We start from the raw sequence: 24,170 nt of genomic DNA, 5'->3' as shown, positions 1-24,170 counted from the left end.
CCGACTGAACATGAGCCAGCAGTGTGCCCAGGTGGCCAAGAAGGCCAATGGCATCTTGGCTTGTATCAGAAACGGTGTGACCAGCAGGTCCAGGGAGGTGATTCTCCCTCTGTACACAGCACTGGTGAGACCGCACCTTGAGTACTGTGTTCAGTTCTGAGCCCCTCACCACAAGAAGGATGTTGAGGCTCTGGAGCGTGTCCAGAGAAGAGCAACAAAGCTGGTGAGGGGGCTGGAGAACAAGTCTTACGAGGAGTGGCTGAGAGAGCTGGGGTTGTTTAGCCTGGAGAAGAGGAGGCTGAGGGGAGACCTTATTACTCTCTACAACTACCTGAAAGGAGGTTGTGGAGAGGAGGGAGCTGGCCTTTTCTCCTAAGTGACAGAGGACAGGACAAGGGGGAATGGCCTGAAGCTCCGCCAGGGGAGGTTCAGGTTGGATATCAGAAAAAAAATGTTCACAGAAAGAGTCATCGGGCACTGGAACAGCTGCCCAGGGAGGTGGTCGAGTCGCCTTCCCTGGAGGTGTTTAAGGAACGGGTGGATGAAGTGCTTAGGGACATGGTTTAAGGGAGTGTTAGGAATGGTTGGACTCCATGATCCAGTGGGTCCTTTCCAACCTGGTGATTCTATGATTGTCTTACAAGGATGCTTTCCGGCTGCTTTATTTTTGTGAAGTCACCCCATTTTTATGATCCTCTTCTAAATTGGGAGGTTTTTGGCGGCTCAGGCTCATTCATATTTCAGGTCCTGAACTTAAGCAACATCCTCAGAGTTATTAATAGTGTGAGATGGATGGCAGAATTGGGAGTGCTCAGGTTCAACTCACTTGTCATTAAGTAGAGATCCTGACCTGCCCTTCATAACTTAAAATGTTGGTCAGTTGGAGGACTTCCAGCCGCAGAGGCACAAAGGGGCTCCACCTCTGGTCATCCTTGGGAAGTAACAAGAAGAAAGCCATGGGATCGCCCTGGCAGGTAAACTAGCCATCTACCATTAGGCTTTTCATATTTTCCTGGTGTCCAGACCTCCATAGCTGAGAATCTTAAAGCGCTGCTGGTTGGTAGTGCTATGTCTGATATCTCCTTCAGCTTTCTAGGGTATAAATATTACAATAGTATTTGAAATAAAACCAGTTATGTATACTTATTAACGACCCACGGGTGTGCTAAATGTACCTATTCTCTGAGTCCATCTGCTAAACTTACCTCAGCGTATACTTGGATAGCAGACCCCGATTGCGGCATCGGGGGTGGGCAAATGCTATAGAGAGAAGTTAAGCTTGTAGAGAGGTGTAAACCGCCCAAAAGATTGGATTCCCTCATAGCTGTGCAATCAGGATGTTTGTACTTGTATAATGGGATTTATTGCATTATAAATATCATAGTAAGATTGTTCTTTATAAAGTCACAGCTCTTGCCCAAGCACCAGAGCAGCAGAAGATGGAGGCAGCGGCCGGATTTCATTGCTGGGCTGCTGAAGGAATATGCTGGCAGCGAATTTTCTGTGCGCATGTGGACATCTCACTTAATGAGGCTCTCTGGCAGATTGGAGGAAGAGAAGGAGGCAGCATGTTCCAATTTCTTGTAAAAATAAAACTGTAGAAGAAGCTGTTTGGATCCTGCTGTTGCACACAAAAGGGAGACATGGAAAGAATTCTGAAGGGTTGGATCTAGCTGCAAAGTAGTTCCCATGAAATACTCTGAAAGAAACAAACTGTTTTGTTAGTGTTATGGTACCATATCTCTTTTATGATGAAAAGCTAAACAATTTTTTATGGTAGTCAAAAAATCTGTTTAAAAATCATTGACAGTGGAATACAAATGTTTACCTTTTATTTAATTGACTTGCTTTTGTCAGTGAAGGAAAAAAACCCTCAAAGCTACATGTTCCTGGCTATGTGTTACTTGCAGAACTTTTTCTTTAGATGTTTTTAAATGAGAATTTTGGCCATTTAATTATTTTATATAGATGAATTACCAGAAACGTTAACATTAAAAATAGTTTAATGGTTTATGTGTTTTTTAACCTCAAAAGGAGCACAAAAACCATATCACACTTTTCTAGATTAAAACATGAAAATAGATCTCATGAAGATAGGAAACAAAATTAATGCTTCACCAGTGCTCCTCCCAACCTACAGGAGGCAATAACATCTTATGGGGGTGGAAACCTGCTTAAATACAGATGTAGCTGGATTTAAAACAAACTGCAGCTCAGAGCAGCTTGGAGGAGAAAATGCTGCTTTGAGGAGAAAACACTGCTTTGGAGCAGCTAAGGAGCTGGGAAGCTGGGCTGGGTTGCAGGGTTGTTAGGAGCTACAGGCAAGCCTCAAAACTGTGTGTGTGGGGGGGTGGTTTGATGCTTCTCCTGCCCATGCTGGTGGGGTTGGAGAGGTAGAAAGGGTGAAACGATCTTCTTCCAGGGTTCGTTTGCTAGGTGGTGGGAGGGAAGGATGGCTGGGAAGCAGAGCATGGAAACTATGCTCTGGTTTTAGCACTTAAGGAAGGAAGAGAAAGGAGGTTATCTTTGTCCTACCTAAGTTAAGCTACTCTTAGGCTTTATCAATAAGACGTTGCTCTCTGAAGAGTCGCAGAGCTCTCGTGCCATGCACAGCTATGTGACCGGTCAGGCATCTGCAGCCCTGAGGGAGTTTTCTGCTGTGCATCTTGAGCTCAGTGGGTGAAGAAGGGAAGGCACCCTCTGAGACTGCTGCGAGGAGCCTACTTAGTATGAGTAATGCTGTGAGTGGTTTTTGGTCCTTTTTTAATGGTGAAGAGCAAGAAGAAAAATGATGGTTTTGGGGAATGTGTGTGCATGTGGGCAGGGGTGTGACCAGTGTGGCCGAGGGAAGGCAGGGCTGGATGCTAAGACGAGAGACAGCTGTTTTGAGCTAAAATACCATAGTGGCCCAGTATCAGTGGGATGTGTGGGTGACTATGCCATGGGTGCGAGTTTGGAGGAGGCTTTGTAGGCTGGTAGAGTGTCCTGGCCCTGCTCTGCCTGCAGCTGGGGGCTGTAGCTGTCACGACAGTACAAATACTGCTGATTTTGCTGTTTTCTGTCTCTCACAAGAAGAATTGCCTGAACTTCCCAACTGCGTGGATGTACTTAATCTGCACAGATTAAGAATTATCGTGTTGATTTTTTTTTTTCCCCCATCCCATAGAAGATTTCCTGCTTAATTTGGAAAGAGAGGGTATGATTTTTTAGTGTCTAAAACTAGGACGAAGCAAACAGCCCGATTAGTGCCCCTGTTTATCCCCAGCCATTTTCTGTCATGTGTGGTGGATTGTTTGGGCTGTGATGATAGTCTGGCATGTTCTGGAGCACAGTACAAACTGCTTCTCTTTAGGTGCTCATAATTCACACTCCATTAGGATGGCGATGTAGGGAATACTAGGCAGAATGTCAGATCTAGCCAGGCATGATGAGATTGAGTTCATCTTGTTCAAATGTGTTCTGAAGTGACAATCGAGTATTTTTTTATATATAGATATTTTCCTAGCAGTAGCATCCCTTAAGAAAAGCAGCATGGCTTGGTTTGAACACAGATACCAATGTAAAAGAGCCTGCAATGCCCAAGCCAACAGCCGGTCTTGTCAGCATGTGCCAGGCTGTCACAGGTGTTGGATAGTCATGCACGGCGGTAGGAGGAGATTTTTTTTTTTTTCCTCTTTGAAGCACAACAGTGGAGTTCTTTTATTCCTCTCAGAATTGATTTGTGGCACACAAATCTTAGCACACGTCTGTAGGGATTCAGCATGTCACTAAACAGAGAGAAATCTCTTAAAACCCCTTGGGAACAACAGTGCAGAGGCAAAGTTTGAAGCAGAGAAGCTGATGTGCTGGCTCTTTTCTCAGAGTGTTTTGGAAATAAGAGGTAGGTAAAATGGTCCAGTGCAGCAGCAGAGTCCTGCAGGGTGCTGGGTGGCGGCTCCCATTGCTGCTTTTGCCCTATGCCACAGACATGCTGAACACCAGTTTTTGTCTTGAGGACCTTCTTCCTAATCTCAGTGCTCAATAATCTCCAGATGGGTACTTGGTGTTTTTCCTGTTCATTTTCAGCCCCGAACTGACACATCATCTTTTTTTTTTTTCTGGGGTAAACCTTCATGGAGAAAGAAGCAAGAATCAACTCTGTTTCTGACCTTAAGAGCAAAGCTTGTGGCTGTGGGAAATGACAGGGCTTGTGAGACCACATTTGAGCCAAGGATAGAGCAGGCAGATCGGGTGCAAACTGCTGCATATCTCAGGGCACATCTCCTTTGCGGGCAGTCGAGTTGTGTCTCAGCCAGCCTGATGCCCCTGGTACCACTGGGTGCTGGCGGCAGATGCACTCTGCTGCCACAGACCTTCATCCCCCTCATCCCTGCTTCTATATCATCTGCAATATGCTCTGCAGGGTTCATCGAATCTGTCAAATGGGTTTTTCTCCATTTCCCTGCTGGGGCTGTCAGTTCTCCATGCCTCCTACATGCTGGTTTGTAGCTGGACCTCATTTTGGAGCAAAGCAGATAATTCGCTTGCTGAGGAGCCCAGGTGAGAAGCCAGAGAGCAGAGTGTGCCCAAGTTGATACCCTGCGGCATCTGTGGATGCAAATCGATGCATGCTGCTTAGCTTGGGTAGGAAAAGCAACAGAAATGCAGTCTCTTCGCTCAGGCTTGAACTTGTATTTCCTGGAAAATACAAAATGTTGTTTTTTCCAGAGCTTTGCAATAGGAATAAATGCTCCCTAAAAATAAGCATGCAACTGATTTCCCTTCTTGATTTTCCCCTTTCCTCCCAAGATGAAGTTTGAGGAGGCAGAAAAGCAAAGCAGGCTACTTTGCTGGATCCTCGGTGTGTATTGAGTGGCCTGGTTGGTGCTGCCTGTCTGTGTGCTTTGGGTACCAGGGTGTTCTGCACTTGGAAGCAGTTTGCTAATTTAGGAGCAAAGCAGATTGAGTTGAAATTCATCAATTCCTAATCTCAGGGTTCAATCAATATAAAATAATTCTAAAGTGTGGAAGAGTCCATAGCACATATATGGTGTTGATTTTTTTTTTGTGTGTTGGTAGCATCCAGCAAACTGAGTGAACATGGGGGAGAAAACTGAAACCAAACTGAAAAAGAGAAGGAGGGGACTAAGCACCTGAGCTGGGGAGAAGGAAGTGACAGAAGAGGAGGTAGTGAAAGGGGCACGCTCTATCAACTCATTAAACATCTACTGTGGAGTAATTCTGTGTAGTAGTAATAATTAAATAATCATGACCTTGTGATGAGCTATTATGGTACTCATGTAGATATTTTCTTTTTTTCAAGACTTGATGGCCTCTGAACATGGAGAGACCTGCCAGTAGAGAGAGCAAAGTCTTTGAGGAGTCGTAGATTAGACTGACGTGGAAGAGGACGTCAGAAATGGTGACTCCTTCCTTAAGGGAGAGAAAGAGAGAAGGGGGCAATGACAATGCCACTCTTACTTTTCCCAGGCCCAGGGTTTAAGGCAAGTACAGTTCTTGGTGGCAGGTAGTTCTGCCACAGGAGTGGCATCATCCTTGAGAAGAGCTGCCTCTCGGTGCAGTTGGCAGCTGAAAATATTTTTAAGGAAGGGAACTCTCCACAGGATGCTCTGTGCAGTGCAGGGCAGCTGCATGGTCACCTTAGTCCTCTTCATCCATTACTGGGTTGTCTGGAGGAAACTTTTGGTTAGTTGGTCTGATGTCACTCACCGATTTAGGGGAAACATGATAATGAGATCCACTTAACAAAGAACAAAATGATGGAATATAATTAATACCAGTCAAGAAGGACTTAGGGAAAATGGGTCTTGTCAGACATTTTCTTCCCTGAGTTTTAGCAGAACCTGGTATCTGGGTAAATGTGATAAGTATATAAGGGTTTTGTCCTAGAACAGTGTGACCCTAAAAAAATCTGATAGTAATAAATAGGTTAAAAACTTACTTCACATCTCAAGAAGCAGTTATCAAGGAAAAGCCTCAGAGGCAGGAAAGTATGATGCTCTTCAGTTTTCTTATTTGATTTGGAGCAAGTGTGAGTTTAAACCTTGCTAAACTCACAGGCAATACACACATTAGCAGGATAGTAAATAGTATTTTATGGGAGAGTTTTATAGAGCTGTCTGGACTTTTTGCTCTCCAAGTAAAACGTGTTTTCTCACCTATTCCTTAATGTTCTGCAAGGTCGTACCAGGACTGCAGGACAGGCAGGGGCTGCACAGCATCCAGGTGAGGTGTAGTGCTGTACCAAGAGCTTGGTGTGGGGTCTTGGGAGTTGCAAGCAGAAGCGGTGCAGATGAGAGTACAAGCTGATTCTTACCTCTGTACGTGTTTTTGCACAAAATGTAGTCTCCAACGTAGCTGTGCATATTCTCAAAATGGCATTTAAAACCTGGGGAGGCCATTAAAAAGGTTCAAAGGCAGGAGAACAAAATGCCAGGAAAAAAAAAAAGAGCTCAGTCTGTTTAACTTGTCAAAGAAAATTGAGACATGACTTGATTATGTTGCAGAAGAGTCTTTACAGTGAGAACACAAAGCAGCCCTTGCAGTGGAGAAGGGCATTAGAAAAAGTGATGTGTGAACGCTGAAACCAGACAAACTTAAGTCGCATCTCTAAATGTCAGGTAGTAAAATAAACCGCACAAGCAAATAGCAGATTCTTCATCTCTCAATATCTTGAAATCTAGTGTGGATAGCTTTGTAGAAGATATTCTTTAGCCAAACGTGAATTGTTTGGCTGAACAGAGTAAAATCGAAGCACCTGTCAACAGAGAGAACTTGGCAAAGTATCTGCTGGTCTCTTCTGGTCCTTGACGTCTGTGAGGTGCTGAGTATCTTCATCCTGGATATTTGAACAAAAAATCTCTTCCTCCCAAGGTCATCCTAAACCAGAATCTGCTCTTCAGTTGTGCGTTGCACTGCAGGCTGGACTGGTTGCTTAACATTTGTCATTTACTGCTAAATTGGAAAAAGTGCAGGGAGTAAATCTGATGACACTGCAGAAAATATCAATATTACTCTCACTTGTTCTGAATACCACTAACAATTAAACCAAGACAAATGGTTCTGCCAGGCGACGCCTTTGTAGACACGTCATTTACCTTCTTGATTGGCAAAGGTGTTGAAGCACAAAGATTTCAGGTAAGAGAGGAGTAGTAGCCCCTGTGCGATGCTCCACACTGGCCAGACAAAGTTGCTAGTAGGTTACTATTGCTTGTGAAACATTTTCGGTCTGCAGACAAGTAGCTTTGTCCCTATTATTATTTCCTTTCTGTGCTGACCCTTTCCAGGTATGCTACTCCCATTAACTACTCCATCTAGTCTTCCTGCAAGGCTGTAGGATCTGAGAGGATCCTACAGACCCCATCAGAGGATGCAAGTTGTACAAGGCTGTTTCACAAGGCTTGCTTTTATCGATTCCTGTATTGTTGTTCTTGCCTGAAGATTTGGATCTTGAAAGCACATTAAAACTATGTTTTATGTTTGTGTAACTTCCTGGTTTGTACAGAGCTTCATACATTGCTCTAGGCACACAAACAATACAAACAGTAGTTACTGTTAACCCAGAACATGCATATTCCATCCTCTCAGCCCATAGGGACATGCATATGTGTGCTGCACCGTGTATAAGGACAGCAGCTGATGCAGAGCCCTGGGGCCAACACTTTTACCTAGTTGAAAACTTCATGATACCAGAGGAAAAGGGAATTTATAGCTGTATTTATAGGAGCATTTTTGTCTTTGCATTTCAGTATAGGTATAATTTGAGAAGTAGGGTATGAAGCATTTCTGATCTCTTACTGATATTTTTTTTTTTTTTCAAAAGTGCCTCTTCAATCCGAAATCTAAAGGAAAGTATTTTGGGTCAAGCAGCTTGCTATACAAAATAACAATGTTCTGCCTATTTTAAGTTCTTACAGATACCCTTGTATTTCCAAAGTAATTGTAACAACTCATTTTCTTTAATATCTGAACATCCTGTGCTCTCTAGACTCTGTCCCTGGGTCACTTCTTCTCCAGGGCCAGCACTCAAAAAGCTGGTAGGTTTCTGAGAGCCCTGAGATGCGTTGCCTGTATCTGGGTTAATGGTTGGGTATCTTGAAATGATTTAGATAATTCTGCTCTGTTCAGAAAACTTGTAGCAGTTGTGTTTCAGGATGAGTGCTGTATGTGGGATGAAATCTGGAGCTTCCTAACACCACCTAAAGCAATTAATAGTAATGGTATTCATTACATATTCATTGCATAATGTGGTTTGTTCTGAGAAACGGACTGTTAGAGATGAGGGATGAAAATAGCAGCTGTTAATTTCAGAAGGCTGAGCCTCTGCAGACTGCACCCAGGAGGATCCAGAACCTACTTAATTACCTTTGGGCTGTGGCCAAGGGCGTGTACGAAGGGGAATAGTCCTCTCTGTAGTTTTCCACTGCTGGTGCCTTTCCATGTGCCACCAGGGAATGTTTTGGCCATGCCCAGCTATTCCTCTACAGCCCATTTGGGAAGGGTCCTGCCTTCACAGCATCTCTGGTGCATCCTGGCCTTTTCCTCCCTTCTGTTCCCTTGGTGCTCACCAGGACCTGCAGCTCTTTGCTGCTTTGCACAATCTGAGGCAGCAACATGGGATACAGGAAACGTTTTAGGCGTGGTCAGGCTGTACACCTCAGCTCTTGCTGTGGTTCCTGCTGCTCTGTTCCTGAACTGGGTAGCTCCACGCATAGCCAGCTTCTGTGGCTGCGCGCACCTGTGCTCAATGCATGATTAATTGGTACAAATGGTTGAAGCAGGGAGGGTGGTATGTATGTTTTGAGTTTCTGCTGGGCCGTGGCTTGCTGAAGCACTGTGTTTGTTCCAGAGACAACTAGAAGCTGTTACTGAAGCAGGAATGAAACACTGTGAGTGCAAAATACTGCCGGTCTGCCAGATGCCAGACTGATCTGAAAGACCTTGTCTGCTTCTCCTTGACTTTGCCATTGGGAAATGCTCTGGGCACAATAGCTGACTATCTTGTCTTCTCCTTTGTTCCTAGATGGGGATGGTCGAAGACTCAAAGGAGCCATCCAGAGGAGCACAGAAACTGGGCTGGCTGTCGAAATGCCCAGCCGGACTGTCCGTCAAGCCAGCCATGAGTCCATTGAGGACAGCATGAACAGCTATGGATCGGAGGGAAAGTAAGTCATCGAAGGGGAGCTGGGTAATCGCTTGTGGTGTGTGCTGTTCTTCTTACACCTATTAACTTTCCTCAAGTTTGATAGATGATGTGTTTGTCTGACCTGCCTGTGCTGCAGGTGTACTGCCTGTTCCATTAGCATGGAGTGGATTGTTCTGCCTGTGTAGCTGGCACATTCTCTAGCTGTTTATACACTTTTTTTTAGTGTCCTCATTATTCTGAGCTGAAGCAGACACCCATTCCTTTTAACTGCTTTGGATTTAGAAGAATAATTCAGGGCAAATAGCTGAGGCTCATTGCTGGTAATAAATTATAAGCCAGTAGTCTTTAATGTTGCACGATAGTTGTCCATCTCCCTATTTCAAAATAGCCTTTTGATTTGGAGGGGAAAAAAATGCTGGGGTGATGAAAAGATGCAAGGAGCAAAATAATCATTTGATACTAAAAAATCCATAATTAGAAGCCTATGTATACTTCTGGTAGCAAAACATCTGAGTTAGTGTCCTAAAACAATGTGTTTTAGAAAGAGTTTTTGACCCAAGAAAGTTAAAACACACTTTGCTCTACTTAGGCTTTAAACCAGAATGCGAAACAGGGATGGAATCCTTAGTCTAGAACTTTGGGGGCTGACTTGTTTCCAGTTTGTGCTTTTGTATTTCTGTTATTTGAAGCCATACATGGTGATTATCATCATTTTATCAAGATGACTATTCATGGGAATCTTTGGAGGCCAAAAATCCCCAGAATTTATAAAAGGGGATGATATATGCTATCAGATTCCGTGCTTCTAGGTATGAGGTATACATATACGTGCTTCTAGGTATACGGAATGTTTGTATACCTAAAATGTGCTCTTTTGAAGCCAAGTACTGAGCTTGGCATCGCTCTGAACGCTCTCTAGTCCTACATAGTATTCCAAATTCACTGTACTGCTAAACTGCAGCAGTAGTCCAAAGGCGGCCTCAATTAATGTGATGCTGATGTTAAATAAGTAACAGGCTGTAAATTAAGAGAGACATTCTTTAGCTTCAAAAGTAGGCTAATCCTGGAAAGGCATCCTAGATCTGTGCTGAAAGTTGGGAATAGTAATGAAGCACAGGCTGCGATAGCAATCTTGTCACTCCAAAGCCGTGATTGTACCTTATCTCTTCTGTGAGCTGCTGTCTCCAGGGAAATATTCCTGCTACACCAGCACAGTCCTGTGGCTTGGAGTTCTGCCTCCGCTATGAGAGGCAGAAGATTAGTAATTACCTTCAGTCCCTTGGCAATGTGGGGTAAGAATCTGCTTTCGTGCACAGTAGAATTCTTTCCTTTTTGTATTTACATAGCTTACCCTCTTGGGAAGGGGCATAATTCTCTGAAAGCTCTGTGTCCCATCATTGCATACGCTGGTTGCTTTGATTGTGCTTTCCTGGAGAGAGAATATTGCTGCCAACAAAATGTTGCACCCATACTAGTGCAGTTCTACCCTGAAGGCAGGCAGCAGCTTGACAAATAAAGAAAAATCTTGTCTTCCAGTCCAAATGTCTTTATTAGAACAAGTCTAACATTTGGTATTGCAGCCTCAAATACTGCCAGAACAACCTTGCCAGCCCCTCTGCCAGGCATTAGATGGTTTCCCCTCTTTCTCCTCCAAAAAGTATGATTAAGTGGTTCTGAGTTGCTTTGTTCCTAGGTGGGATAATTGATCTCCTCTGGAAAGACAGTGGGAATTGCAGCTATCCGTCTGAGCCACAAGTGATAAGCAAACAGGACTGAGAGTACAAAGAGCTAAGAGTGCTCTATTCTCTTGAAACATGGTGGGAGGGGCGTTCATCTGCTTTCTTTTCCTGCAGGAAAGAAAGAGTTTGGGGTATATCTTCGAGGGACAGAAATATATTCCCCTGAATCAGATCTCTTGACCTCTCTCCTTTACTGTAGCTGTGTTCCCAGGAAGGCAAAATAAAGATTTGTACCACTGTGTTAGCTATGGCAAGTTTGGAGGTTTATTAATGCTGGATTTCTGACTGATGCAGATACTCCGAGGTCAGAGACAGTTTTCACCAGTAACTGCTAGAAACCCAGTTTTCAGAAAGATAAGGTTGCCCTACTTCTTCTTACTGCATCTCCTTGGTATGTTCAGGGAAGAAAATAGATTCAAAACCTCACCTTCCAAGAGGGCTTGTTTCTTAATTCCATATGATTTTATAATCCTTTTCAATTTAAGGACAAAAAGGACAACTTCCAAAGGTGGCACACTGAAATGGTCAAAGGTTTGATGAAACTTTGCTGCAGAAGGTCTTAAAATACCTGCTGTCAGTCATACAAACATTTTTTTAAAGCGATGCTGATTGACTCCTTCCACGTTTGTTGTGGTGAGTTCGCTGCAGCTGCTCGTAGCCTGTGAACTGTGCAGGCTATGGATTTGCTGTAGTGCATGATTCTGGACAGTGCTGCTTTTTGCGTGAATACCAGAGAGTGGGAAGTCCAGATATTTTTATGCAAAGGTTCATTACGGAGGGGTATACTCCTCAGATGCGCTAGGCCCTCCTTCAAGAAAATACTCCTTCTAGGATTTTACCTGATGATGACGTACACTGCAAATTAGTTGGTTAAAGGATGTGTATCCTGGAATTTAAGCTCATATGGCATGTCATGTGCTGACCATGTCAACATGCAGCTCCATTTAATTGTTTGCCATACAAAAAGTCCCCCAACTATATTACTCGGCTTTTATACTTCACAGTGGCAGTGCAGTAGTGTAGGAAATTAATATAATAAAACTCAACGTGAGACCTTATAGAAGGGAAAGGTGGTATTTATTCTAAACAAAGCTGGTTTTAGTCATTTGGGCTTCTAGGTTTCACTCACTGGCGTTCTTGCCGCCCCGAGCAGGCGCCAAGCCTCATTCATCCAGGTGCTGTAGCCAGGCTTGTGCTGCTGGGAGCACCAGGGACACCATCTGTCAAGCTTTGCTGTGTCTTCTGTGTTGTTTTTCACAACAGACTGGCTCTTGGACTGTTTTTCATGCTTTCTAGGATTTACCTGTTTTTATGGGGTGATCTTTCACCTCAGGGTCTTGTTTTTTCAGCTTCCATAGATTTCAGGCAGTGCTGCTACCTTTTTGTTTCCTTGTTTGAGGAATCTTCATGGCTGTAGTCTGCCTTCAGATAGGCTCTGCAAGTGATGTGCTCTCAACTGTTGTTGTTTTCCTCCTGCTATCAGAGGACAGGTCTGCTGCTGACAGATTGGTTGTGCCTTCATGCACACAGATATTTCTATTCATAATTCATCCAGACGAATCTTAGTACCGGCTTAAATCTCTACAGCAGTGGGAGTTTTCTTCTGTCTATGTGCTCAAAAATCTGCATGAGAGGTCATTTTCCCTCTTGGGTAGTCTCAGGACACCAAGGATAAAATTCCCAATATGGGAATAACTCACAAGCAAACCCATGAGATTTGCCAGAGATCTCCAGCTCCATCCTGGCTCTTGCACAACCTACATCTTGTTTTGGCTGGGTTTTGCTGCAGCTTCACGAAACCATGTACAACATTCAGAAAGCAATAGATTCTGGACTTAGGCGTAAACTTATTCCTGCCAACCACTTTTCTTTCTGCAAATGGAACAGAAAGATAAAAATGGACCTCTGCAAAAAAAGATTGCTAGCTGACATACTCCCTACTAACCGATACGCGTACTTATTGGCTGCTGCTGAGATGATTAAGTTATGGAGAGCTAAGGCGATTTTTACTTCAGAAAAGCACAGCAAGAGATGACTAGCAAAGACTTAGAGGATTGTTCTTGTATTATTTGAGTCTGCCTGTCCGGCAAGGAAGCATCTTGTTGTTAGCCATATTATCTCTCTCGCTGCCTGAAGCCACTGTCGTGATGAGGGCTGGAGGCAGAATGCAGCCTGGCACCCGTGCCACCAGCATGAACATCTCATACCTCTCGACTTTGTTCTATCTTGTGCTGTTCCTGCAAGCTGTGGTTTGTACCAGTTCTCCCATCTGTGCGTACAGGGCTGATGCGAACGAGTGCTGGGACTTAGGCTGGGAGAGCTACCTGCCCTCCTCTGCTTCACTATGGAACAATAACTAAAAGGAAGCTGGAGAAAACACTGGCCTGACTTGTGACTGTGTGAAAATTCACTTTCCCTCACCAAAAATTATTCATTGTCATTTGAGATTTACCAAAAGACTTGATTCCTAAAGGCACCATTCGGAAGATTTGTGCCGTAGCTCTTCCCTGAGTGTCGCTCTCTCGGTATCCAAAACCAGAGGACTTCTAGGCTCTTTTACGGCAAATTATCTTTAGGGCTCTGCTTTTATCCAAGTCCTTTTAAAACTGTAAAGAAATGTGTTGTTAATACAATTCAGGCTGTAAGAAATCAAGGCCTTTCAAGATGGAAACGAGAAAAGGCATGGAGATTGTTTTTGTAATATGCCGAGAAATTATTCAGCCTGTTCAGCAACACCACATCCTTTTGTGCTGTTAAGCTTGACCAGCACAGCTCAGAGAGGATGCGACCTTGAGAGCTGTAGTTATAGCAGTAAATACAGTGAATCTCGCCTTCAGCAGCCTCTTAGGAACAGGTAGAATTGCTCTCTGAAGGCAGATAGCTACATTTATTCAGTGTGCCTCGGATCACTTCTGATTGCTAAAAATGGAGCTAGCCTGATAAGGTGGGGAAGGCAGTGGGGGAGGTCTTGGTACATAATTTACTGCATAGTTTTTATAGCTCTGTTTAGGTGGTAGAATTCATACAGCAGAAGGAATCGCATACGCGAGTGGAGTACAGTGTGTTACAGCACATAAAGCAGCATGTCACAGTGCTAAAAACGTTACAGAAAGTGGAGTGGCCGGGAGAGAAGTGGAGCTTGTAGAGAGGGGGAGATGGAGATGTTGCCTAGTGGAGGAAAGGGGTGCAGTCAGTGGGGTTAGGTTGAATTTGAGTCCTGCAGGGATAGATGCTCATGGAAAACCTTTCCAGCCAAACTGAAGGCTCCTGCAGCATTCACGTTGACTTTGACAGGGTATGGGACTGTGTGCCCAATCCCATGACAATGTAGTCAGACATGCATTGCATTAATAATCCCTCGTATGCACCATAAATATTTTAAAGATAAGGGCAGTGGACATTGAATTAACCAGTTCTGCCTTCCTGCTTAGCTGATAAGATATCTACTTGGCGTTTACATGTAATATGCAATTTAAAAGACCTTAACATGTGGCATGGATGAGTGTGATTGTTACACAGTACATTTCTGCTTCCTGAAATTGGAGTTCTGATGGCTCTTTTCTAGGCTCAGATAAAATAATTGTCAACTATGTTATCAGTCTCAGAGGTTTCCCTCCCTGTTCTTCAGCATGAAAGAAGCACGATTACCGTCCATGTTTTTTAAAGACAGAGATGAGGAAATTAGCTATGCATTAGGTGTAGACATATAGTAAATTTGTAGGATCAGCTGTGCAAGTCAAACCACTCAGTTGCATGGCTATGTTTAAGCAACTTGCTTATTAATTGCAGCTTTGTGTGCTGAAAGGACAAAACCCATCCTTTTAGAAAATATTTATGTAAACAGAACAATAATTTCTGAGCCCTGGGCCCCAACACATCCTGTGTATGTACTAGACACTGTGGAGCACTTGTGCTGTTCCTGCAAGCTGTAGCTTTGTAAGAGAATATAACCCCTGAAGGCCTGGGTTGATGGCAAATAGGCATTTGTGTGGATAGTGTGAATAAATCCATGAAAAGCTCAAGACAAAATTTTATCTTCTGAAAATAGGTGTTCTCTGGGTGTGCCAGGGGGCGGCTGTGCTGAAGCAGTCTGGCTTCACTACTACCCTGCTGGCTGAACCCCCAGCACTTGAGCTCTGCCGAAGTCGAGGTGTGCAAGTGTCATAGAGAAGAGTAATGTGGATTTGGTCTGAGGGGGAGAACACAGAGTCATCTCAGAATAGATGATCTTTAAGGTCCCTTCCAACCTGAACCGTTCTCTGATTCTATGAGTACCCCTCTTCTTGCCAGATCCCCTTGACAAAAGGGTGCTAGAGCCAGAGATGAATGCCTGCTCTGCATTTCTTCCACTCAGATGAAGCAGCCAGTCTATGGCCATTATCAGTTGGAACAGTCAAGACCTGTACCAAAGTCTTAGAAGACAGAAGTAAAAAATACAGTATTGAGGGCAAAAGAAAGGAAATATGTTGGTTTGTGGTTCAAACTGACAACTCATGAGTGATAATGAGGAGTGATGTGCAAAGGGGAAGGACTGGGAAAAGATATGGAAGGAAGAAGTAAAGCAAATACAGGAATAAATTCCTGGGGGGGGGGGGGGGGGGGGGGGGGGAGGGACACGGAACGGACAACGGATTTTAAGAACAGGTTAGACAGGCAGCTTTCATGAATGATGTAAATAAAGGTGTGCTGCCCTTGAGGCTTGGGTGTGGACTGGGCAACCTGTGGAGTTGCCTTTGTACCACATTCCCTGCAAATTTAGCAAGGTTTTGACAAGCTTATTCTGCAGACGTGTGCAGCAGCATAATGGTATACCTGGCATGCAGAGTCCCAGAAGCAATTTAAAAATAGGTTTAGAAAAAAGGTCAGACAAACTCCGCATGGACAGGAAAAGAAATTAATGATACATTTTCCCTAAATGTGTCTGTGCTGATCCATGCTCAGCATGCTAATGTGCAGCGAGCGATGGCTGGGGGTGTGGAAGAGGCTGAGTGGAGTCACACACGCAGGCGGTATGAGAGGGATCAGTGTTATTATACTATTTTGTGTTGAAATCAGCATTGTCCATCTGTGTATTCAAATCCTGATCAGTTTACACTAAACGTTGAAAAGCTAGTTCTCCATCCAAATATAAATGAGGAGCGGCAACCTTACTGTGAAGGAATGAGCCACACGGTGTGTGGAGCGGATGGACACAGATCTTTGCAGTGGCGAGGTCAGGAAATGCTGCTGTCTTGAAAGAGCAGAGAAGCAAGCAGCTGGCAAAGAGCCTTTAAGCCACTCTTAAATTACACTGCAGAGGACAGATTTCATATATCCTGACCTACAACGTACAACGCTGCAGCGGAGTCTTCAGAGACTGCTGCACAGATTCCCTGAATAATCACAGGATTACAAATGTTTTGTTTAAAAAGAAGAACTTTTAGGGAATCTCAGCCCCAGTTTGAGCATACGGTTCCTAGGACTGAGTGAACATACAGTTTTATTTGGCGTATAAATGTGTCACAAAAGAAATAAATTCTTTCTGCAGTCACCTTTGTCATGAAATCGGGGGTGGTGATCAGGTACATGTTCTGCCTGGGGATTGCGTGGCTTGAGCTGCTGGGCTGGGGCTGTGGTGTGGGCTTGTCTCCCTCTCGTGGTGTCCTAGCGACTGCGGCATCAGCAGTTGTCCCCTGCTCTGTCCGTGCTGCCATGCCTTCAGCAGGGCATGGAGGCGTCCACGCTGCCTGCTGCCCTTGGGACACATTGTGTTAGAAAGGGCTGATTTACCCACGTGTCTGGGATGCAGCTTCTGTGGAGTCTTAGGGTAGAGCTGATACCTCTGCAAATAAAATCAATGTTTGTCTGGTTTTCTGCTGATGCTGCTCGCGTTGGTGGGCTTAGAGACCCCCAGATCAATAGTATCCAGAATGTTGTCCTGCTGCTGCCCAGCTGTACCTCCTTATCTACAGCCTGGGGCCATGCCCTTCATTTGTCTTTGAGACTCTGCAGGTGTTGCTGATCTCCCTGTGCCTTCAGGTCAATAACAGAGTCATATTTGACTTACAGCCAATTCCACAGCAAAATCCATGATCATTTTTGCCAAGAAACATTGGACCAGGTGGTCCTTGAGGTACCTTCCAACCTGGTATTCTGTAATTATGACTGGATATCAGAAAAAAAAAATTCACAGAGAGGGTCATAGGGCACTGGCAGAGGCTGCCCAGGGAGGGGATGGAGTTACCATCCCTGGAGGTGTTTAAAACATGAGTAGGTGAGGTGCTCCGGGACATGGTTTAATGGCAAATAGGAATGGTTGGACTTGATGATCCAAGAGGTCTTTTCCAACCTGGTGATTCTGTGATTCTATGATTCACTTCATTAAAATAAGTCTCATTCAGTTGTTGTAAAGCAGAGCCCATGGATCATGATTAGTGAAAGCAGAGGGACTGAGAAGAGACAATTAATTTCTTTTTCCTGTTCCAAAGGCTGTGCTGCCCTTGCTCAGAGGTGGATTTGTGCCCTTTAGACAGAAGGCTGCCAAGTGTCACCTGTTAATCTTCCCCAAGTGTCTCTGTTTGTCAGAGATGGTCCTGCTGCAACCCTGCTCCCCAGGCCACTGCTGGTTATGACAGATGCTGTTTGAAAGTCTGCTACAAAATGCTGCCTCTTTATTCCTCCAACTATTTTTAGCACTTCCTTTTAGATTGCAATAAAAAAAAGACATCTCATGTTGGTGATAACCAGGTTGTAGCAATTTCTTCCCTTAAGGGAGAAGCATGTTTGGCAATAGAAGAGGAAAGGCTTTCTAGGGCTGCTTTGCTCATGTGAAACACATATGCTGGCTGTGACCCAAAGTGGAGCTGGCACTGACATCTGCAGTGGATCCCTTTGGGAGCATATCTCCCTGCCAGCACATCCCATCTGTGTGGTGGTTCAGCTGGAGAGCTGGTTACTGAGTCAAGGGCAGGTGAGAAAAATGGCTTGGTGTCTTCAGAATTCAGGCAGGAAAGGTCTGTTGAGTGTGCGGTGTGTGGAAGAGCTCTTGGGAGCACCAGAGCTGTGTTTAAAAGACCTGCAGGAAGTCATAGTGGTCCCTGGAGCTCTTTTCCTCCCTGCTTCAGCGTCAGGAAAAGTACATGGGTGAATGGGGATGGTCTGTCCTACCAATCTCAGAATCACACCGTACATGGACCCCTCATCTTGGCATCCCAGCTTCTCTCCAAACACTTGACAGACAGAGCTCACTAAGTTGGATTTGAGCATCCTAAATTTAGCTAATGCAGCTAAATAGTTCGTGCTGCTTTTAATTCCACATTCATACTGAATTTCTGCAGCTTTATTTTCCCCTTCTCTCTCCTCTCAAGGGAGAAGCAATGGTTTTCTTGGAGGTAGCTTATGATTTTTCCAGACAGAAATTGTTTCCATTCCAGGGCTATTTCCAATACCCAAATGTATGTCCAGGAATTGGTCAAAGCCAAGGAGCCTGATTTAGAGCTGCTAATTCTAAAGTCTAATAGAGCAGCACAGCAAAAGGTCAGTGTCTGTGTGATGTGGCAGCCAGGTCTCAGCAGCTAATGGCATAATCTATTAAAGAATTAATTCCCTACATTGTTCCTTCCCAGTCAAATACAACAATGAGGAACATTAACTGTCTAACCTAATATTGAGTTTCATATAGCGCTGGCAAACCTATTAACTGAGGCTGTTATCCAAACTGCCGGAGTCTTGACCTTGGCCTGTGTTTTTAAGTGGGCTTTTGCCGTTCCTGTCGATCAGGTTCCATGCTACAAAGCAGCAACAACTTCATTTGAGCGGCAACTCTACTGCCCTCCTTGCAAGGGTCCATGGTTGCAGCACAGCCCTGGTGTCTCTGCAGCAACATTCTGCCCTCTCACTGTAATTTGCACTGAGGAGCATTCATCATTTTGAGGTCATCCCGAGCCTTCTGTCTCTGAACCTGTATGGAATAACAGCAGTGTTTGCTTTGCTGTACACACTTCCAGTTGCTGTTGTCTCACCTTTAACAGCTCTTGTTCTTGTGCTTTTAATGCTGTTCTTCCTGATCGCCTGCTGTTTTGCTCTGTATCATTGATGTAGGCTGCAGCATTGCTGCTGCTGCATTAGCCAGGTGCTTTTATTTTCTCCTGAGCTGCCCCAGCTGCTGAGCAGAGCCTTGGCTCTCAGAGTTGCCCAGAGAAGAGGTGACTTGGTGTGTGAGAGCAGGGATGGTTTCTCTCCACGCATGTATCAAATGCAGACAAATACTTGGCATCAGCCTTCCATCTGGTCTTTCCCCGGCAGGTAAGGGGAGATAGTTTCTTGTGGCAGGTTTTGTGCGTTATTTTGAGTATCTGGGTCTCAGAAAGGTCTCTCTTCTTTGCTGTCCCGCAGCAAGTGGTGTTTCTGTGGGTGTTCTTCTCCCAGCTTTCTGTCCCCACTGCAGCCACACAGCTGGACTTCACCCCACCCTAGGTAGGGACCACTCCAAGACCTGTGTGTGCTGTGCAGGCTCTTGCAGTGCTGGGCTTTGCTCAGTCTGGGGTTTCTCTTCCACTTACCGGTCCCAGACATCTTGTTAATGAGCCCATGCATCTGGTTGGAGCATAGCAGTGAACACTTCCCTGAAGGGCTGTAAGTTGTTCTGCCAGCTTTTTATTTATGCGCTTGTTCAGATCACATGCTCCCCTGGGCAGGAGCAAGACCTAAGCTCAGCCCATTTCTCTTGCATGAGTTGAAGAGAACAGAGAAAACATTTACCTTCTGGCTGATGGTCCGTTCATCTCTTTCTGAATCTTATGTCTTTCTCAGTCAGGTCTCCTTTTTCTTGAACTATTTTGGGTTCCCAAAGCACTAGTTTTAATCCTTTTTTTGACTGTCTTTGGGCAGCTCAAAATGCCTCAGCCAGTAGGCTCGAGGAGTCTCGCTGCTCCTCATGTGCACCAGGACTCACTTCTTCCTTCCTTGTATGGGGAAATCATGAGCCTGATAAAGCCCATCTGGTTCCAGGCTCCCCATTCCCCTGCGTTTCTCATCACATGTCCCTGTCCCTGCAGATTTACCAGCCCTGGGGATTTCTCTATGCACAGTCTGTTCTCAGCAGCCGTGCTCCACAGCCAGCATCTCTGCCCTGGTCCTGTGCTTGCCATGCTGCTCCCTAGAGAGGATTGCTCCACTGGGGCTGGAAAATGCCAGCTGGGAGATGGAGTAGAAGCAGAGTGTGGCCACTCTGTGCCTCTGCCCCAGGACAGGTGGTAGGACTGGGGATGCGTCTTGTGCATCTTGCATAGTCAGTAGCACTGAAAACTAAGAAGAAACTTAAGTCCTTTATGCAATTTATGCCATTTACAAATCGTATTGTTTGTGTTGTATATCAAAATGTCACTTGGAGTGTTTGTGCAAACACTGGATGCAGGATGAAAAAACACTGACCCAGGAAAAATCACTCTGTGCAGAGCCCTTCCTGAGCCTGTCTTCCAGGACATGAAGGCACCCTCGTCCCTTTTCACGGAGGTGACATTGCAAAGAGCTCAAGGGCAGTTTTTTCTGTGCTGAAGGCTCAGCGACTCCTGGCATAGCAGCGATAACCAGGTTTCTCAAAGAGCCCGGTCAGCACAGAGGGGAGATGCAGCACTCTGTGTGTGGGAAAAGTCATTTAATTTGGTGCCTCCATCACAGTGAACTGTGATGAACCCACCGCAAGGGACATGTGCTAGTGACATGTCCCTTCAGTCACACGGATGGTGAGATGCTGAGGGGTGTGTGCTGGCTTCCTCATTCCTCATCTGAATAAATAAATATTCCCATAGGGCTGGGACCAGTTCTGCTTACAGGAGCTGAAATCCCAACCTGAAAGTAACACTCTTTTGGCTGAATAAGGTTTAAAAAAAAATTTTTTTTAATGCCTTTTAAATATCACTGGCTTGCAGGGGGGAATCAAAGAATCTTTCTGGCTGACTCAGACTGTGTGAGAGCCTGTGGTCCTCAGGCCGCCCTGCAGGCAGGGTTCCTCTCCAGCTTTGCTTGTATGGAACACCTAGCCTCCTAATGGCATCCCTTCTAAGAAACGAATTTGGAGCAGCAGGGAGCTGTATCATTACGTGGGTGATTGTCCCCCTCCAAGGATGTTGGGCAAGTGCAGGAGGTTTGTAACTGTGCCTGACTTTGGCACGCAGCAGCTTGCCTGGTGCGGCAGTGTGGGTACCAACAACGTAGGTGTTGAGTGGTAGCCTCAAGCCTCCTCCTTACCCTTTGCACTGAGTTTTCCCACAACCTCTGAAACAGCTGCATAAATCAGGGCACAACTGGGTACAGTTTTGGTTTGTATCCATGTACCATAGTGTTTGACCCTTTTGTGTTGCTTCACCCCTGTGCAGTGCAGTGCAGTGTCCAGTACCTGTAGCCGTGCCTTAGGCTGACCTCAAGTGCGTGAGGAATAGATCTGGGGGCTGTCTTCCCCGACAACTTTTGTTTTGCTGCGGTGGCTGTGGCAGAGGCATTCCTGGTGTTTATAGTGTTCAGGTCCTCTTCGTGATCGCTTCAGACCTGGTCATGGAAGCAGGTATGAAGACAGCACAGTGGATGTGATGGATGCTTCTGATGTTGAGCGGTAGAAAATGGGGCCCTCTGGTCAAGAAAGAGATGCATTGCTCTCTGTGTGCCTAAGAAATAAATAGGAAAGTGAGTCCCCAGGGGATTTGATGCCAGCAGCCCTCACCTCAACTTCAACTGCTCCTCTAGATACATTGTCTCCTCTCCAGAAATGAAGATAGAGAAGGGACAGTGGCCAAGAGAGATCCTATAAGCTGTGCTAGGAAGCTGTTTAGATTATAATGCTACCTAGAAGAGGTGACAGGTTGCGTAAGAGCCAAATATAGCAGCAAATTTCCTTACAGACAGTTCGTTGTAGTTAAACAGGTATTAACCAGCTGATGACCACAACCATTGCTGGGTTTTTTTTGTATGAGGAAAGGGATTTTAAATGGCTTCCGTGTCACTAAACTGTCTCCAAATCAGTGAGTTTTGTAAGGGAAAAAGGCTTCTGTGGGTGTCCTTTGTTTCAAAGATATTAAATCTGCTTCTTTACTTACTGGATTGCTTTAAAATGCAAATTAACCACTTGCCAAAATCAATTTCTTTTGCAGCTTGAATTTCAGTGGAGTCCATCTGGCATCTGCTGGGCGGTTCAGTGACTTCCTGGGGAGTATGGGCCCTGCACAATTTGTTGGGCGTCAGACCTTGGCCACCACCTCAATGGGTAAGGAACACACAGATATTAAGTGGCTTTAATTTAATCTTCGACAGACCACTCATTCAAGCCACCTAGTAACGTGTCTAGCATCTGCTGATCTACCACTCCCCCGCTCTGTTTCTCAGTTAAATTGAGTGAGCTTGGCTGAAAGGTTTTGCTGGTTGCTGCAAATGTGGCATTAGTAGGAGAGCAGCAACTTTATGCTTTCCTCCATCAGATCTGAAGGGCATAGACTGAGTAAACCACAGCAAAAATCCTGAAAATGCGGCCTGTGCATCTTTGTGTTTTTCTTTTTCTCTGAGGCCCACTGGGCTCTGTAAAGATTTTCTTATGGTTCACCATAAGTGCATTTTCCAAAGCACCTTGCAAATCTAGGTGCTTCACTTTGGGAGAGGTGAGAGGCCAGCTGCCCTGGAAAGCAGAGACTGAGTCACCAAAGGTGTGTTACAGGGCTGACATTAGAGATTTCCTATGTAAATATGGGCTTGACTCACGGCAGAGCTGCTCCAGAGTAGCACAGGAGGGGATCAGGCACTTGGGGCCTACAGGTTGTTACAGTTCGTAGCAGATATGATGTGGAGATTGTCTTTTTTAACATTTTAGTAGCCCACAGATGCATTGTTTTCAAAGTCTTTTCTCTATTTTGACATTTTGGTTTAGGGGATGTGGAAATTGGCTTGCAAGAGCGAAATGGGCAGCTAGAAGTGGATATCATTCAAGCTCGAGGACTGACACCAAAACCCGGCTCCAAAACACTGCCAGGTAGTGTGCTTTGACCTCCTAAAGTAATTCACTGAGTCCCAGCCTCCTGCTTGTGAATAGGAAAAAAATTAATTCTGCTTGGCTTCTGCAGGAATGAGCAGTCTGTATGCGGTATTGAAAATAAGGCTGGTTGAGCAAATCTTTTCACTGCTGTAAATGCCTTCTTTAGAAATACTTGAGCCATGGCACTCTTGTCTTTTCTAAAGTGAGCATGAAGTTTTTTTTTCATGTTTGACCATATTTATTTTTTCCAGCTGCTTACATCAAAGCTTACCTGCTAGAAAATGGCGTGTGCATTGCGAAAAAGAAGACAAAAGTGGCTCGCAAATCATTAGACCCTTTGTACAATCAGGTGTTGCTGTTTGCTGAGAGCCCCCAGGGCAAAGTATTACAGGTAAGATGAGCAAGTCTCAAGTCTGCCCATCTGTCTCTTCCACCTTTGCTGAAAGATATTAAGTCTGGCAAGGGGTCTGGATGATTAACACAGAGATGAGAGAAAGCAATGTTTTCATTGAACCAAATGCACTCTATCTGAACTTAACAAATGGGAATGAAAACTGTTTTTCATACTTAGACTGATTATGATTTGACACCCTGCCAGGTAACATGAGGGCCTACTAGGAAAAGGTTGATTTTTATTTTTTAATTCTTTCTTTCTCTGACCAGTAAGGAGATACATAGAACCTATAGATGCTGAATGATCTTGCAATATAGGTTGTCTTCTGTGTTCATACATATTCAGAGCACTCTGCTTTAGTCATCACCCAATCACATATCCTACCTTTTTTTTACATCTTCTCTTTTTCTGTCATACATTTTGTGCCATACTTATATTTTCAATTCTGCACCTGTATTTCCACAGCAGAGAATGATTTGCATTGTTAATTCATACCTAAATCATTGTCATCCAGTAAGGCTGGCTAAAATCCACTGAAATTAATATTGATATAATTAATCTATGAGTTTCTATTGCATTCCTCCACTGGCATACAAATTGACAGCTAACCTGCTGGATTCTTCTCATTAGTGAACTCTTCCTCATTTAACTTGATTAGAAGCATTTTCCCCTGTAGCAAAGAGTCTGCACATTTTTGACTGAAAAGGGGTGGGACCTGGCTTGTCTTCCTCTTCCCTTACATGGGTTTCTATACCTGCTGCCTCATGCTAGGAAAGGCACGTTCAAAGAGAATAAATTGTGGAGCTTGACTCTTTGCCAGCAGCTGTGCCACCAAAACAAGTTTCTGCTCCATCTCATGCTGACCCAGAGTGTTAATTTGTGTCTTTAGATCAAGAT

The 24,170-nt window shown here is 44.7% G+C and overlaps 1 protein-coding gene across 2 annotated transcripts in view; it reads left to right on the top strand.

The window, feature by feature from the left end:
* Positions 1-24,170, top strand: part of RIMS4 (regulating synaptic membrane exocytosis 4) — a 58,895-nt gene that overhangs the window by 25,554 nt on the left and 9,171 nt on the right. For both annotated transcript variants that reach the window (XM_054081503.1, XM_009567566.2), the window contains exons 2-5: positions 9,023-9,164; positions 22,008-22,120; positions 22,775-22,876; positions 23,131-23,270. In XM_054081503.1, coding sequence (XP_053937478.1) covers positions 9,023-9,164; positions 22,008-22,120; positions 22,775-22,876; positions 23,131-23,270 — 497 coding nt within the window. The remainder of the gene's footprint in view (positions 1-9,022; positions 9,165-22,007; positions 22,121-22,774; positions 22,877-23,130; positions 23,271-24,170) is intronic.

The sequence above is a fragment of the Cuculus canorus genome, chromosome 16, assembly GCF_017976375.1.
Source record: "Cuculus canorus isolate bCucCan1 chromosome 16, bCucCan1.pri, whole genome shotgun sequence".
NCBI lineage: Eukaryota > Metazoa > Chordata > Aves > Cuculiformes > Cuculidae > Cuculus > Cuculus canorus.
Note: the sequence above shows the minus strand (reverse complement) of the source record. Positions and strands in the feature narration are given on the sequence as shown.